The sequence below is a fragment of the Anabrus simplex genome, chromosome 1, assembly GCF_040414725.1.
Source record: "Anabrus simplex isolate iqAnaSimp1 chromosome 1, ASM4041472v1, whole genome shotgun sequence".
Classification (NCBI taxonomy): Eukaryota; Metazoa; Arthropoda; class Insecta; order Orthoptera; family Tettigoniidae; genus Anabrus; species Anabrus simplex.
This window is the reverse complement of record NC_090265.1, coordinates 1,685,475,008-1,685,492,975: the sequence shown is the minus strand read 5'-3', so window position 1 is coordinate 1,685,492,975 and position 17,968 is coordinate 1,685,475,008. Positions and strand designations below refer to the sequence as shown.

General features: G+C 41.4%; 1 protein-coding gene across 3 annotated transcripts in view; it reads right to left on the bottom strand.

The window, feature by feature from the left end:
* Positions 1–7,815, bottom strand: part of LOC136881856 (VPS9 domain-containing protein 1) — a 176,408-nt gene extending 168,593 nt beyond the window's left edge. Inside the window, exons 1-2 of one of the 3 annotated variants that reach the window (XM_067154296.2) lie at positions 7,714–7,815; positions 7,428–7,548 (exon numbers count right to left, since the gene is read on the bottom strand). In XM_067154296.2, coding sequence (XP_067010397.2) covers positions 7,428–7,508 — 81 coding nt within the window. In that variant the 5' untranslated portion in view covers positions 7,509–7,548; positions 7,714–7,815. Of the gene's footprint in view, positions 1–7,427; positions 7,549–7,684 lie in introns of all 3 variants that reach the window. The other 2 variants (XM_067154303.2, XM_067154313.2) reach the window with 2 other exon arrangements.
* Positions 7,816–17,968: the final 10,153 nt, after the last annotated feature.

Sequence of the window (17,968 nt, the reverse complement as noted above, 5' to 3'; positions counted from 1 at the left end):
TGTTAGACTCATATAGATTCTTTATCAACCAGATGTTTTGGAACTCCAATTTCCAATAACACTTGCCAAAGTTTCTTCCATTGAACACAGTCAAAGGCTTTCCTATAGTCTCGAAAGCAAATGATCAGAGGAAGCTGGAATTCTCTAATCTTTTCGATTAGTTGTCGGATGTTCAGCAGCTGTTCTCTTGTGCATTTCCCTTTGACGAAACCAGCTTGTTCAGGGAGAATCTGTGAACAAATATAATTTTGGAGTCCGTCTTTCAAGATATACAACATGATCTTGCTAGCATGTGAGATTAACGATAAAGTCCTATAGTTATCACATTTCATTGTTGAGCCCTTTTTATGCAAGGAGATGAAAATGGATGTAACCCAGTCAGCTGGCCATTTGCCATTTCTCCATATTTTACTGCAAATGTCTGTGATAATTTGAGCACCAATATTGTTCGTCTCTTTCAGTAGTTCAGCTGTTATGTTGTCAGAACCCGGTGCTTTGTGCGGTTGCAACAATGTAATTCCCCTTTTTGTTTCCTGAAGTAAGATGTCTGGTTCTTGTACAAAATCTCGCCATTCAATCATCGGCTGTACTGTATCTTCTTTGTACAACTCCTTACAGTACTGTTTCCATCTGTTCAAAACAATTTCAAAATCATGTATCCCATGACCACTAGAATCTTCTATGGACCATACACGAGGTTTGTATTTATTTGACAGCTGTTTTACTTTCCGGTATATATCTCGTGTTTCATTGTGATGGCCACGAGCTTCAATTTCTTCACCGATTCCTGACAGATACTTATGTCTGTCTAAGCAGCAATTACGTTGAATTTCACGACACAGCTCAAAGTATCTGTCTTGAATGTGCAAGCCTGTTACTTTCAGTTGTTTCCGCTGTTCTATGAGCTGCCACGTATGATCACTGATCCAACACTTACGATGACTCTGTATTGGAGAAGAATGTTTCATTGCAATGGTCACTATATTAAATGAACATAATTTAAAATGTTTTGTGTTATTGATTAAAAAGGGCAATTATTATTAAGAGAAAATCCTTACATTAAAATTCTGTGTTCAATGCCTACAATACAAAACAAGTATGTTATAAAATGTAAATAATTAACATAAAATTATATAGAATTTTTAAAAAAAGGTGACTTGTCGCATGCTTATATTCTGCACTATGCAGTGTCGCATGGAGTACGTAACCTATGGTACCATCAATTGTAGACAAATATCAATTCACCAAGATCTACTGTAGCATCCTCTCAAATTACTGGAAAGTAATTTGAGAATTTGCTTTACGCTGTACTGACTTATCTCGACAGTAGGATAGTAAAGGATTAGGAGCGGGAAGGAAGCAGTCGTTGCCTTAATTAAGGTACAGCCTCAGCATCTGCCTGGTGTGAAAATGGGAAACCACAGAAAACCATCTTCAGGGCTGCCGACAGTGGAGTTCAAATCCACTATCTCCCAGATTATTATTATTATTATTCTCTCTTTTTACAGTCACCACTATCCCCTAACTTATTACTTACTCTACTACTTCAACTCTGGATCTTCAACTCCTACATTTTGTTATCTGTGGGGAAGAATTCACAGAGCAGGCTACTGGAGATGAACAACGTCTGCTCTATGGAATTTCAAGTTGTAAGGAAGCAGGTAATACATCATAAATAATTATTACTGGTAAAACTTTAGTAACTAGTTTGTAAAACAGAGGTAAAGAATCCAACCTGGCCCAGCTCATATGACGAATGCTACACACGGCTGCCACCTTAGGAACATTGGTCAAAGACCACTGGGCAAGATCGGTTAGGTCCGACTAGTAGCAAGATCACTGGGCTGGATTGGTAAGGTTCGGCTAGTGAAAAAGACCATTAGGCTAGAGGAAAACAAATGGGGTCTGGGGACATTAGCGGTCATAACAGTGGGCCACACATGATGCGAGCTCTGTCGGAGATGGTAGAAACTGCCCTGCAGCCAATGGAACACTGACATACCACAGGGTTGGGATTAATTTTTCTATATAAGTAAGTATACTTCTAGGGGTGGGTTAGTGGGTCCCTGGCAAGCATATAGGAAGGGTGTCTCCTCTCACCTTCTTTAGGAACGGGTATAATTTCACATCATTTTTGCACGATTTTCAGCTTCCTAAAACTGTGATGAGCTAGTAAAGTGTTACTTTACTACTCTGTAGAGCTATAATGAATTAGGTTAGAAGTAACGATCATCTTGCAGAGCTCTGAATGAAGAATGCAGCTTTCATTTCCCACCACAAAGAAAGACATAGTCATACATGTTGCATAATATTGCAATAGGATGCTGAATTCTCATCAGATAGGGAGGTGCGAGTTAAAATGGCTATGGAATCAAATAATGTGACTACTGTCCATGATTGTGGGACTCCAATATGACAGGTAGGAAAAGACCCAGTCCAGATTATAATGGTTTAAGAGATCAGTGATGGTAAACTGTAAACAGTAAAAAGGAATCTTGTGTCTTTGTCCTGAGATGGTGCAGCTCTTTTCAGGCACACGCCATGATGGAGGTGAGATGCCTGTACCATTTTAATCATATACCAGTCCTCCTGCCATTTTAAAATCTTTGGCAGTACCAGGGATCAAATCCATGCCTCCATGGATGACAGCTAATAGTGCTAATCATTACACTCTGGAGGCGGAAGCTCCTTAAAATATTGTATTGTGAATAATGTGAATTAAATTAAATAATACTGAACGACATTGTACACTTGGCTTCAAATATCTGAAAGATAAATACAAAGTGAAAAGTAAGAATTTATGGGACCATCCAAAATTTACACTCTACAGATACCAGTAAAGAAGGAAAGGCAGTGATATTAACAACATTGCATCGTAAAGTGTCCTAGCTCATTTCTGGAAACTTTTACATTGAATTCTTACAGTACAACAGTTTACAGAAGTAAATGTACAGTTCTAGAAATATTCCCTTAACTCTACATCATTAACCATTTGTCTGCTGGACGACACGTGGAGAGATGAATGTTCTTCCCCCCACCCTTCTGTCAACATTTTTTGCTTTCCTTTCCCAGTATGCATCCTAACCTGAGAAAGCGTGGCAGTTCTTTTTATGCCTAATTTTATTTTAGAATTACAGAAGTGCCGTCATCTGAGAAATGAATGGTTAACAATAACGCAATGGTATGGACTTAATGTAGGATGCTAAAGGGTTTAATGTGTCACCTATTCAATACATATAAATTTTTAAACATTAGGAATTTATTATTAATTCCATTTGAGACATGTTTCGCCCTTCATTGAGGGCATCATCAGTCAAATTCAGTATCTTCAATACGGACACAATGATTTTTATCACTTGCAACGGTATGGACTGTCGAAGAAGGATCCAACGCTGCCTTCTATGCATTTACTTCTGAATAATAAAAATGTTCCTTGTACAGGGTTACATAATACCGGGCGAGTCAGTCGCGCTTAACGGTTTATGCTGTTAGGCATCCCACCGAACGTCACTGGTGTCGCCATTAATGTTTTCACGGCCCGTACTTATAGACATGATAGTGTATAGGCTTTTGGGGTTATGCCGTGTCAAGAAAATAAGGTGAAATTCTTAACGTTTCGCAGAAAACTGTGTTCTGCGTCCTCAGAAGAAATCTCGACTGTCCACGAGAAAGACTTCTTAAACAATAACATTTTGAATTTCAGAACGTTATAATAGAAGTACATGCTTCGAACGCTAGCGTTGTGCCACGTCCTGGGGGCCATCTGGTGGCGAATGAACGTACCATTTCCACTTCTATTATAACGTTCCGAAATTCAAAGTGTCATTGTTTAAGAAGTCTTTCTCGTGGACAGTCGAGATTTGTTCTGAGGACGCAGAACACAGTTTTCTGCGAAACGTCCAATGCATGGATGACAATAGGCTACCCCGACAGATACTATACAGTGAACTCAGTTCTGGCAAGAGGCCACGTAGCGCACCTCTGAAACGCTACAAGGATCAGCTCAAAAAACCTTCAAGAGCACCAACATTGACCCCAGTAACTGGCACACACTTGCTGAAGATCGCCTTCGCTGGCGCGCAATCACATCCACTGCTGTACTGCAGTTTGAAACTGAGCGTCGAAGACTGCAAACAGAGGCTCGTCTCAGAAGAAAACTCAGAAAAATTCAACCATGTTCACCCCCTTCTCTCAGGTGTGCCAAATGTAATTGCACGTTCTATGCAAGAATTGGCCTGATGAGTCTTCGTCATTTACACAAAACGGACTCTACATGAATTGCAAGTGAAAAACATACTTGGATATGAGTAGTGGCCGACGACGAGGCCATTAGGGCTGCTTATGTGGATGTTTTATAAGCAGGGCTGGATGAGGATAGAATGGTTGGGGGTTTGAATCCGCTTGACTGAGCAACAGCCTGTTAACACAGTAAGTGTTCGAATAGATGGCATTCTGCAGTAATGCATGTTTCAGCACGCCACTGAACTGCCATTCAGGCTCTTTGTAGCACTGTAGATGTTACAGATTCACAGGCTTCCGTAATAAGGTTTCGAAGGCTTTCAGGATTTTCTGACTGCTAAGCGTACACTACATCCTTCAAATAGCTCCATAGGAAGAAGTCCAGTGGCATCAAATCGGGCGATCTAGCAGGCCAGGTGTTAGGTCCTCCCATTCCTATCCATCGACCAGGATATGTAACATTCAGGTAATTGCAAACATCTGCTGACATGTGAGGGGGAGCTCTGTCGTGTTGATACCACATGGTTACACGCTCACCCGGGGGCACATCCTCTAGCAGCAATTGTAGTTCGTCTTTAAGAAACTGTAGGTACCGGGGTCCTGTCAAATGATCCTCAAAGAAATATGGTCCAATTAGGTGATCATCCAGTATGCCACACCAGAGATTTACTCCCCATCGCGCCTGAAATGCTGCCTGCCTTACCCAGTGGGGATTTTCAACACTCCAGTACTGCATATTATGATGATTCATAAGTTATGAATTTCATTATGGTCCGTATTGACAATTGATCACTATCAAAGGGTAAGAAGGATTCACTAATTCAATACTATTAGTTTGTACATTGTCTTATATAACTGGGACTAGTTTTGACCCCATATATATTGGGTCATCTTCAGCCACGTTCCAATTGGAAGACATAAGCACACATATAACCAATAATGATATAAACACTGATATGACAATTTATGGTCTTAATTTAAACCATTGATGAAGTCTAAATAACATTTCGAAACTAGTCACAGTTTTATAAGACAATATACAAACTAATAGTATTGAATAGGTGGACCCTTCCTACCCTTTGATAGTATTATGACTATTCACAGAGCCATTATTATGAAATGTGCCTCGTACGAAAATAAAATGTGAGATACAAACGTTGGATCATTTGCCACTTGCGTCAGTATCCACGCACTGAAATCAACACGAATTTCGAAATCTCATCCATCGAGTTCTTGATGAAGTTGGTGATGATACAGATGAAAAAAACTGGAATGCCTTACAACAGACGACTGGCTGATGTTGGCCTGTTGTGCTACTGCCCGGGTACTTGTGTGAGGATTCTCCCGGAAAATGTCCAAAACCATCTCAGCAGTTTACCGCACATAACTGGTGCCTCTCTAACAGGACCTGTTTGGGAAAGCGACGAAGTTGTACAAAAATGTCGATCCACCCTCCTAAATGTATTTGCATTTGGTTGTTGTCTGTGTGGAAATCTTTCCTGGTACAGGTGCTGTGCTTCCTGTTCGTTCTGTCTTGCTTCACTGTAGATTAGGAGCATGTCAACATACTCATCTGTTGAATACATAGCGAAGAAATGACCAGGACTGCTAGGCTACACCAAGTGTCAGGCCACTACACATTCAACATGCATGCTATTGGTCGAATGTGGCATGAATAGCCTCTTATCTGATCCTCAAAGTTTAAAATGTGAATTAAAATATTTATCGCTTGTGGGATTCGAACACACCTACCAACGCAACATGCATCAACACATCTGTGGTTAGTCCATTACACCAAGGCGACTGTTGCCTCCAGTTTATCAGAAAGCTTACTTGGTGTAAAACTACGTCCCGCTTCACAAACTCACACACGTTTTCTATCAGTATGCCATCGCTTTTAGCGATAATTTCATAACCAATCGAAAGCTTATAGTTGGCATATACATTTACATAATCGTATGACAGTTTGATGTGTTGCGTAAATACCTGTCGCATACATGTTTTTGCAGAAGTCGTGCAGTGATGACGCGGCAAAGGAAAATCGACCATCACCCCACTGAGTTCATAGGGATGTCTTAAAGCAGAAACGTCAGGCACAGCGGACTCACCCAATATACTGACACAATATTCTGAAGAAAGGAAAAAAACCAGTCTCGCTAATGGAATATGCACGGCAGCCGAGTGATTATCTGATTACACCTCACCTTCGTCACCAGCTTACGCAGCCAACTACATTGCGACCGATGAGAGTAATGTTATGTGAAATACTCCAAGTAAATGCAGAAATATGAAAACCTGAACAAGAGAAACCCTACAGGAAGAAAACATGCCTTTTCTCTTTTTAAGCTGCAGGCTCACTTCTTTTGCGCTGCTTGCAGTCAGGCAGTATGTGGTGACCACTGATCAAATACCTGAATAGTGCGTTTAAGTGATATGTAGGTAGTTAAGAGCACATAGACAGACCTTAAAGTGAACCATCATTCGCAAATATTAATAAGACACGATTAAAGTAGAATACAAATGCACTTCTCAACCAACCTGCTGATGAAAAACATGATCCCATGTTCATTTTCACAATGGTCATTAAGTGTGATGCAGATTGATGTTTTTGGAGAAAATGCAGTGGTAGAGATTGAACTCGGAACAGTGTAGAAAGAAAATGTGTGCAATTTTCCATTTTCAACATACCGGTACTGAAACTGATGTTTTCTTACTGTATTGGTTACGATGGAGATGTGCAGTGATCAAGAATCGAAGAAATACTGTCCATGCAGTAACTTTTACGACTTTGAAAATAAAAAAGTGTGCTTGTATATGTGTATTTTTAAGTTTTGGTTTACTTTTATAATGTGCATAAAGGTGACAATTGGAGATATTGATGGTTTCATTTTCGTAGTCTCACAGATGAATGATTAGTGATAATGTTGGTCGTGGGAGAGGATAGTGATCAAGGGTAAAGTCAGTTTACTGAGTCATCCCATGAAGGGGTAGTTCCAAACAATTCATTGGAAAAGACAGGGCAAAAAAAAAATAGAACCTTAACTCTTGGCACGTTTGTGCGCTTTTCTTATTAATATAAAATAAAAACACAGAACATTATGTAGCCTATACTAAAACATCTAGCTTTCTTATATTACTTCGTACCCAAATAAAGATGTTCTATCTTAATTTTAAAAGCTGTCACTCACCAAATCACAATTATTTTGTTCCAAATCAATAGCTTTGCCAAAACTCGTTACAACTCTCTTACGAATATTTTCTTCGCCCATTCCAAGAATCAAATACTGAGAATTCACATTCTAATATTTCCTGAAAGAAATTTGAAGGATTCTAAAGATGACATGTCAAATTAACTCACAAATACAACAGATAAATACACGGAAAATGCGACAGTACTATCTTTTATTCACAAATCTGCACTATAGTTGGTATTAAAGTGAATCACCGACAAACAATCTGCAGTATTTCACGTACGGTATAGTCCCAAACAAGGCACGGTCACATTCAAAGCATACGGGTCTGCTACAACACCAACTGACCAACTCCAACACCCAGCCTTGGCAGCAACGGTCATTTCAACGGTTGTAGGTCAAGTCGATACGTAATCGATAGATGAGGGCAAAGCAAGACCATCTACAATGTAGTTGCTCTTGGGCAAAGATTTTGGATAAAGAGTACTACTTTAAAAGAAAAGGAAAATGTGTACAAATATTTATTTTTTTAATTTAGAAGAATAGCACAAAATATGCATGAAATTCACTCCGAACAAAACTTGGACAGAGACTAGTATTTTGCTACAAAACATCGTATGATATCTATCACACTCAAATGTGTACAAATACAGTCAACGTTGCGCGTGTGCGCTTTCCTCTTTATTATTCAACGTTAAAAGTGTAGTTGGGAGTTGGATGTGAAAGAATGTGTCAAAAATAGTTCCATAATTACGTGCTAAAATATAAACGTGAGTTTGTTTTATAGTCGTTCGTCCTGGTAATGATGTCGTGTAGATATGTAGTGATGGGTCGTTCATGAACGAACTGACTCTTTTGAACGACTCATTGGATATGTCTTATGTCTTATCAGTGATGAATTTGAGAAGAAAGTGATGAACACTATGTTGCATGGATGGGTAAAAAAAAGGAGGCAGAAAATGTAAGATGAAAATAAAATGGGGGTAAAGGCCAGGAAACCACAAACATTTTTCATGTCCATGACGTTTAGAAGAGGGGGACCTCATGGAATCTTCTATTGTGAAGACCACGTAAAGCATTTTAAATACTTGGGCGTAATTTTTCAAACCCAAGGTAATGTTTTTACCCTCCATCTCATAGACCGTCTAAATGCATCTATGAAAGCAATATCTGACATTAAGCACCTGAGAAACTTGTCTTTAGAAACGGCCATAAAACTCTTTCATCTAAAAATCAGCCCTATAGCAACATATGGCTTGGAAAACATTTGGGAACATTTGAGTATGAAACAGTTAGATAAAATCGAGAAGTTGAAGGCAATCTACTTGAAACGGGCTCTGTGCCTCTCCAAATATTCTCCTTCCCGGCTCGTGTATGAGCTATCCAGAGAGGGATTTTATGTGGAAGAGCTAAGGTTACAGTTGTTACTTCCAGCAACAACACCCTATATACATCTGCTTCGAGACCTACGATCGAAGAAGGCTGACATCTGGGAAGATTTCTACTCTACCGATGCCATGCTAAATCGCGAGTGGGTTCAAGGTGGATATGAACTGCGACACCTGCTGACAAGGTTCTCCGTTCATGGGTTCCATTATAAACTGTGTAATATTAAGCGTTATCATGAACCAGGTTTGAACTGTGTATGTTTAAGATGTGGTGCACACTGTACTAGGTACCATGTTTTAAATTGTAAACAGCGATCAGAATCACTGGTGAAATTTTGCAACGAAGACTAATGTTCTATATAGTAATTCTTTGCACATTGTGCGCGTTAAATAAATTATTATTATGTCTTATCACGACCCAAATGAAAAATGTGAATGTTCACTGTGTGATCAGTTCTGTGACATGTATCACATCACAAGATGTAAAAACAACAACAAATCTCTATGCGATTATAGCAAAGACTAAAACGGTCAATGATCTTTGTAATGCACATTCGTGCGCTTTTCTAATAATAATTGGAGAGAGAGCTAGCTCAGGGCTAGCTCTCTCAATGAGAGTCAACTCTTGTAAGAGCTAGCTCCCTCCTTGCTCCATGAGAGCTAGTCGTTCAATTACGAGTCGACTCTTGTATGAGCTAGCTCCTCCTTGCTCCCTGAGAGCTAGCACGAGCCGTTGCCTACGCTATAATAGAAGGCCTGGTCAAGCCGACACATTTATGGGAGAACAAAGTAGTTCAGACAATGGCCGCTTCGATCGCGTTTATGTTCTGTTGTTCTCATGTTCTGTCTATATCCTTATATATTGAAGATATATATACAATAACGCGAAATAATACATTTTTACTTCCATTATGCCAGGCGTGAATCAGATATAAAAATATAAAACAACTTAGAACACACTACACTTCATAGATTTCTTTCATTTTGCACTTGTTTATCACACAAAAATAAAGAATTGGGAAATAAATAGAAGTACTCACCTGATATTTCCCTATTTCTATAATTTCAAACACTTTTTCTGCTCAGAGGCTTGCTCTTGAATTTGTTTAATAAATTACAGCCATTAGTCACTTTCTTTGCATTGTTATTAAGAACAGCCCTGAAAAATTTTGCAAGTATAACGTATGTGATGAGTGCTTGATCACAGTCGCGGCACTGAAAAGTCTCTTTAAACTTTGGAGCGGTAAGGAATTTCAGCTTTCGGACAAGGTTACATTTTCCGAGGTATCCTAACGTCCGCGTTGTAAATATTAATACATTTTTTAGAAGAAGACGAATTTGCGTCGGCATTTATCGGAGAGCAGAATTCCCCTCACAGTACTTACACTGTAATCTGATTCGACAAAGTGCAAGCTACATATTCTGGAGCCCAGAGAGATCCTTTTCTGCTGCCCTCTCGAGAAATAGCAAGTCTCCACTTCTTCAGTAACCTCGGACCTTTAACAAAAAGATGAACATTTATATTTGTGTATATTTCTTCGCTGTGTCAGATGTGCGGTAATTATCCCCAGGGGCTCTGAAATTTGGAGCATGGGTTGGTGACCACGGGGTCTTTAGCTGAGTCCTGGCATTTTTTCCACTTACTTGTGCCACGCTCCTCACTTTCATCTATCCTATCCGACCTTCCTTGGTCAACTCTTGTTCTTTGCCGACTCCTACGCTATTAGGTTTCCGTGGGCTAGGGAGTCTTTCATTTTCACGCCCTTCGTGGCCCTTGTCTTCCTTTGACCGATACTTTCATTTTTCGGCGTGTCGAGTCCCTTCCAGTTTTTCTCTCTGGTTAGTGTTATATAGAGGATAGTTGCCTAGTTGTACTTCCTATTAAAACAATAATCACCACCACCACCTTCACGGTAATTTGGAAGCACATAACTAAACAAATGTTAAATGCATCTCACCAACCATCCATATATTGCAAATCGTGAGACCAAATAAATTTAAAAAACGTCAAAACTCTTCACATTTCATATTAGATAAGGCCTTACCTTATAAAATGAAGTTTAATATGTTATTTCTTCTCATAAAATCATGTTGCTGTACCACACGTAATCATAAAATTCGTGCCAAACAACAGAACATAAACGCTAACCTAGCGGTGGAAAAGAGAAAAACTATTACCCCGCTTTTAATGCAAGAAATTGGCTATCTGTCCAGGCCTTCTAGTATCTAGTAGGCTTTGCACGAGCCGACTCTTGTATCAACAGCGACTCCAAGAAAGGGCTAGCTCGTCACATCGACTCTCGTTCATTTCTAGCCAATAGATAATCACGTGACGTACAGAAGCCGCTTTCTTTTTTATACGCTGCCCAGTCTAGCCTCTTCCCGCATTCAGTCAGTGCTCCGAGTGCAGTGGTTGTGGTCTGTTTGTTAGGTACGTTTTTGTGCCATAGTTCTGGCAACTTGCAACGTAACGAAACAAGGAAATGAAATAAACATGTTATTGAGCAATACTTACCTGTTCACTTCCTGTATGCACTCATAACCTATGAAGGATGTAGGGCCTAGTATAGATCCAGTAGGTTAGGAGCAAATAAAACGACACGAAGTTCGGGTTAACTAACCTCAACTAAGCACGAACAGTCACTATCCAGAATACTGAATATACCACTCGGCAAGTAGAAACGGCGTAGTTTTATTCTGTCTGAAATAATTAAGAAATACTCTGACAAATCCTCACCTGTTTCTTAAATGCGTTCGTAGTTATGAATTAACATATTGCCAAAATCTTTCGGTTTTACGGTACAGTGGATAAAATAATATACCGTAGTTTTAAATCGAATTAAGGCAAATAGAAAATAACACTAGTTTTGGCTTTAAAATATAGGCTAAATAACTCATACCAAAGTGTATACCGCAGTACATTTTCAAATAATTATTTATTGACGTGTAAGAAGTCCGACTCCTTAGCTGGATGGTCAGCACTGAGGCCTTCGCTGCAGAGGGTCCCGGATTCGATTCTCGGCCAAGTCGGGAATTTAATTCTTCTGGCTCGGTAACTGGGTGTTTGTGTTTGTCCCAACACTTTCCTCGTCATATTCAGACAACACACCACAATACCAACCACCATAGAAACACGCAATATATATTACATCCCTCCGCATAAGGTTAGCATCAGGAAGGACATCCGGTCATAAAACAGGGCCAGCCGGGCTGAGTGACCCAAACGGTTGAGGCGCTGGCCTACTGACACCAACTTGGCAGGTTCGATCCTGGCTCAGTCCGGTGGTATTTGAAGGTGCTCAAATACGTCAGCCTTGTGTCGGTAGATTTACTGCCACGTAAAGGAACCCCTGCGGGGCTAAATTCTGGCACCTCGGCATTTCCGAAAACCGTAAATGTAGTTGGTGGGACGTAAAGCCAGTAACATTATTACTTACTATAAAACAGGGCCAAATCCACATTTGCGGATCAGTTCGCACCCGCGAACCCACAAGTGTGGGAAAAGTGGTCGAAGCGGAAGAAGAAGAAGAAGTAAGTTTAGATAGTGTAAGGAATGCCAATATATCGAACATATACGACTCATACGGTTTAATCGTTCTTGAAAAAAAAATAGAAGAGAGTGTGACCATACTGTACAAGAAAAATAGGCAAAATGCTATGCGTACTGTAGTATACTTGGTTATATGTGCATTTGTGCTGATAGTAGTTTCCATTATTTTCGTTAAAGATCGCGTTTAATCAGCTATGTTTCCTACGCTGCATTAATGAATGAAAGAATCTGTTGTTCCAACGCGGAGTGTCAAGTAAAAAAAACTTTCTGTAGCTCCAGTCGAAAGAGGATATTCTGATGACATCTTTTGAGTGAAATGTAAACTACGTGCACAGGAATAGAGATTCTTCTTATGCTTATCTGGATTGCCGGGGTCGAACGGAAGTATTGCCAATATCTCGAACATACGTCCCGTACAGTGCATTCAATCTTGAAATACATCATTTTAAGGAGAATGGAACTTAAGCAAAGTAATATTAAATGTCATCAATCAACACTGTATATTTGTGACACGTTTCTTCGTTACTGTGTATAAAACTTTATCATTGGATTAATTGCGAATGTTGCCAGCAGTGTACATTTGTTTTATTCCAAGAGTAACGTACCAAACTGTACATTGTGTTTCCATCTGTTGTGGAAAATGTGAACTGTCTCGCGCCATCTCGCTCCTTCAAATAAAAACGGGAGTCATGATTAATCTAGAAAATGTAAAATCACGCTATTTTGGGCGTTTATGAATAAATAACTCATAGCTTAGTGTATACTATAGTAACTTACATCCCATTACATTCTTAAACAATTATTTATTAACGTGTAAGTATTGCCAATATCATGAACGTACGTCTCGTCACAGTGCATTCAGTCAAGCATCATTTTAAGAAGAAAGGAAAATGGGCACGACTTGGCCAGAGAGAGGGCGCTACCCTCTAGGTGGCCCGCCCCACCCCTTCAGGGTGGGGAATGAAAGCATTGTTAGTAGTAAATGGGCACGACAACACACAATCTCTCCCTGAGTTGGATTGCACCGAACTCCGTCGCATCTTCAAATCATTTTTGCTCGGCCGGGTGGCTCACCATCTGTAACTTTGCTTCCCGCCGATACAATCAGCATAATGGGCCGACACCTAGTTGGTAGTCAGCCCCCCTCACCCACCACCATATCAAGCTGCGTGCTCCCTGATATTGATCCCGCCTTTTCTGACCAGGACTTACTTCTCAAACTTCAACTGACACACGTCCCAGCTCGAAGCGTCTCAAGGATACTCCAAGACTTCGTTCCTACACGTCGGGTCCTGCTACATCTCCATCCAGCGGACGCCGTTCCACATTTCATCGCAAACGGAATCTACTTGGATCGCCAGATCCATCGAGTGACGTCTAGTCCTTCGTACTTTGCCGAAGAAGCACCGCCACAGTGGGCACCGCCCCAGTCATCTTCCTCTCGTTCCTACACCACTCCCAGCACCACCACCAGCACCATCATCACCACTACCATCACAACGACCACCACGCCATCCATCCATCTCATAATTCTATTCCGGTCACAACTGTTGTAACATGCCATCCTTCTCCTCTCATGACTTCTTCCATCCCTCTCTGCCGTACCCCTGAAGGACCTCAACCCCCGTACCAGCCCACTGAGACATCTTCGTCTACAGATGCAGCACTGCCTTCGTCACCATCATCTACGCACGCCGCTGACGCCGCAGCCTCCGCCGCAACACCATCCACGAAGTCCTCAACGACCTGTCACACCATGTACAGTTGTGTGATCCGTGGGGTGGATCCTGCTCTCTCCAAGGACCAAGGGGGATGTTTTCTCTGGCCAGGAGATTTGGCGGGGTTCGGGGATTTGTAGAGGTTTGATGATAAAAGGAAGGAGCTTTGGGTTTGTTGAAGTGAGGGATTGGCCTCTTGGCTAAGGTGCAGCATCTGTTCCTGTGCTTTTTATTGAGATTCCTGGGTTACATACATGAGTTAAAAATACATGGGTTACATACATCATATGAGTTACATACATTAGGTTGCTTACAATGGTTTTACGAGTACAATGTGTTTAGTTGGTTTACTAGTGCATATATTGGAGATAGGTTGCTAGTTAAATGTGGGTTGGGTAGGGGTTGTAGTGGTAGAGTTGGGATGTAAGGAGATGGAGGGTTGTTGTGATGTTGGTAATGGACGTGGCTAGGAGGCGGAGAAGATCTAGAATCGGGAGTGGTGGTGGTAGGAAGTTGGTTTGGGGGATGGGTAGGTGTATGGTTTGCTGTGGTGAGGTGGGTGGGGGCGGCCGGGGGCGGCGGTGCGGGATATTAGGAGAGGAGCGTGTAGATTGGGGCGGGGAGCGTGAGTGTTCTACTCTGTGATACTGGCTATTAATCTGGACTCCGGTGGTTATTAGCTGTTGTACTTCTTCTTCTGTGGGGAGTTGGATTCTTACCATGTAGGTCGGGCCGTTTCTGCTGTAGATGCGGTACGCTCGGAGTACTGATATGCCTGCAGATTTTAGTTCTTGCTGGATGTCATTTGCTGTTAAGGTTGGTTCGATTCCCCTGATGACACAGCTCGGCACTGGTGCTGGTGGCTGCTGGTGTGCTGGAGTTGCGGCGGTTTCTTGTTCTTGCGGGGCTGGCTGTGCTGTGCTGGTTGCATTTACTTGGCTAGTAGGAACTGGTGGCTGCTGATGTGCTGGAGTTGCGGCGGCTGGCTGCGCTGTGCTGGTTGCGTTTTCTTGGTTAGTAAGGGTTTGTTGATAGCTGGGCGGTGAGGGGCTTGGGGAGGTGGTGGTTATTGACATTATCGGTGTAGGATGAGTTGTCGTGGTAGTGAAAGTGGGAGAATGGTGGGGGGTGTAGGCCGAGGTAGTGATGGTGGTAGTAGTAGTAGTGGTTGATGTGGATGTTAGGGACGTGAGAGGCGGTGGGGGCTCGTGGGCTGTTTTGGGTTGGTATTCATTGACAGTAGGAAGGGCATAAGGATTATCGATCATTTGTTGGAGAATGTAGTCTGGTGTTGTTACCACTGGGTACCGTCTATTGCCGATATCTGCTCCACGGGCTTCCAGGGTCAGTTTGTCTTCTCTATTAGGTAGGTATATCAGTAGCTGTGTTGAAGGCTGGGAGGTTGCTTGATCCATGAGGCGGCGAACATCGTGGACTCGGTAGCCGGACTTGCGAAGTTTTGTCCTGATGGAGTGTTCTGCGATGGTGGTGTCCACACCTGATATGAGACAGGAGTACATGATTGGGGAGGCGACAGCCAACTAGGCGTCTGCCTGTTTGTGCTTTATTGGGCCGGCTGAGTTTGCGAGTAGAGGTGATGGCACCCCAGCCGAAAAAATACAGGTGTGTTTGATCCTGAGTTGGCGAGAGAGTGTCTCTCCACCCAAACGATTCTCCAGGAACTTCAAGCTGCAGGCGTCCCAGTCCGTCGCGTCTTTCGGATCAAGAACTCCTCCGGCCTACGTATATGGTCCGCATCCACCTTCCAACTGCCGAAGACGTCCAACGACTTATTACCAATGGAGCCTACATCTATCGCCATCGTCGTAAAGTTGAGCCCTCTCTCTCCCCACCTAGAACTATTCGCCAACATTTCAACCCACTATATTATATCGCCACCCCCGGCCAGCCTCTCCTTTTCAACCTAGTACACCCGTCTGCCCACGACTTTTTACACCTAGTTTCTTCCCCCAACCACCTCCAACGATAGATATCATCCGACATCTCATCACTTCCCTCAACAATATCACAACAATTCTGCACCTCCTCCCATTCCATCTCCACCCAGCTACATTCAATTAAACTTCATTCTTAACGCACAACTCCTATCATTCCCATCTCCCAAGCTAAGACGATCTACCGTTACTTCCCTATGACTTTTCACATCGTTATACCCACCTTCTTATTCTATCCCACCTTCTAATTCTTTTCAATTCTCCCGGCCCGAGCGAGAGCGTCACTCTCTAGGGGGCCCGCCCCGCCCTTCGGGTGGGGAATGAAAACGAGAAAGTAGTAGAAAATGGGCAAAGTAATATTAGATGTTATCCATTAATACTGCATATTTGTTAAACATTTCTTCGTTATTGTATATAAAGCTTTATCGTTAGATTATTTGCCAATGTTGCCAGGAGTGCATATATTAGTTGTTTATTTGTTTTATTTCAAGAGTAGCTTTCTGAACTGGATGTTGTGCTGCCATCTGTTGTGGAAAATATAAACTATTTGCGCTATATCGTTCGTTCCCGGAAGTCATAAAGAGCCGTCTGCCCTAAACCGGATGAACGAATGAACGAACGAACCTGGAGCGGAGAGCGGCCTCTGACTTCCTGGCTCGCTCCTACCTACCCGCTCCCAAGAGTCGACTCTTTCGAACGACTCTCAGTTAGGAGCGGGAGCGAATGAGCTAGCTCCCTCAAAAGTGCTAGTTCGACCCATCACACATTGTGTACTAAGAGGCAGGGTTGCCACCGGGCAAAAAAGTTTCGTACTAAATTTTCCCCTAAAAAGGTACTAGATTATGGGAAAAGTACTATTTTTTAAATGGAGTAGGATTATTCATAAAGGCAGTATAGAAAACATAGGGTACTTATAAAAAATACACATTTATTATATGAGAAATTTGTAATATCTCTTGTGATATCTATTATGGGAAGCAGCAATGTTGCCGTTTCAATCACCACCATCGTAACACTTCCAGTTCCAAGCTGAGTACAAGTTTTAGTCATTTATTTGTGTTTAGAATATGAACACTATAAATATTCTCACGCATTTCAGTTCAAAATTCACACCACACACACCCGCGTGCGCCTTTTGTCTTTATACACTACCCAAAAGTTGGCTGTCTTTTAGAATATATCACATGTATTTCACATTTTGCTCTTCTCTTAATCCTTGGAAAACATTGCCAAAGCAATAAACTGTTTTGAAATGTGAAAATTTTGAGCAGATTAATGTTTTAGTTTCTCCTTTTTAGAAGGAACCCATTCAACACACAGGATTCGAGTTTATTTCTCAATTTGGTGTTATTTAAGCAATAGTAACAGGCAGAATAACTTTCCGTTGCAGCAGAAAAATGTCGTAAACAGAACACTGCCTTCACAAAATTCGTCAAATTTGGAAAGATGTAGCCACCTACAGGATTTTTCATTTCAAAGTCAAAGTTCGAAAATTTCATAAATTCTTAGTTTCCTTCCAGCGATTCTGTGGACTTGTTTGTTAAGAAGGAACTTTCCACTGTCGACTCAGTCAAACGTAACATTAAAACTTTTCAGTCTGTTGAACACACAGGTTATATATCAATATTGTTTAATAGTGTGTTTTTACAAGTATGTTATCGTGTAATATTGAGCTTGTGTGTTTGATAGATCGAGAAGCCCTTATATTTCTGTGGATTTGGCTAATCACCATTTTTATCTTCATTAACACTTTCTGTAATTACATTAGGGAAATATACAGCTAATGGGATTGTACTGATGAAACTGCCATCTCATTTGTAATTTTCTAGGTTCGACATGGACAGATTTTTCAAACAGGATCACAAAATCAATCCTCTTAAAAATCTGTTCGCAGAATTCAACATGAAAAGATAGGCTTTGAAACTTC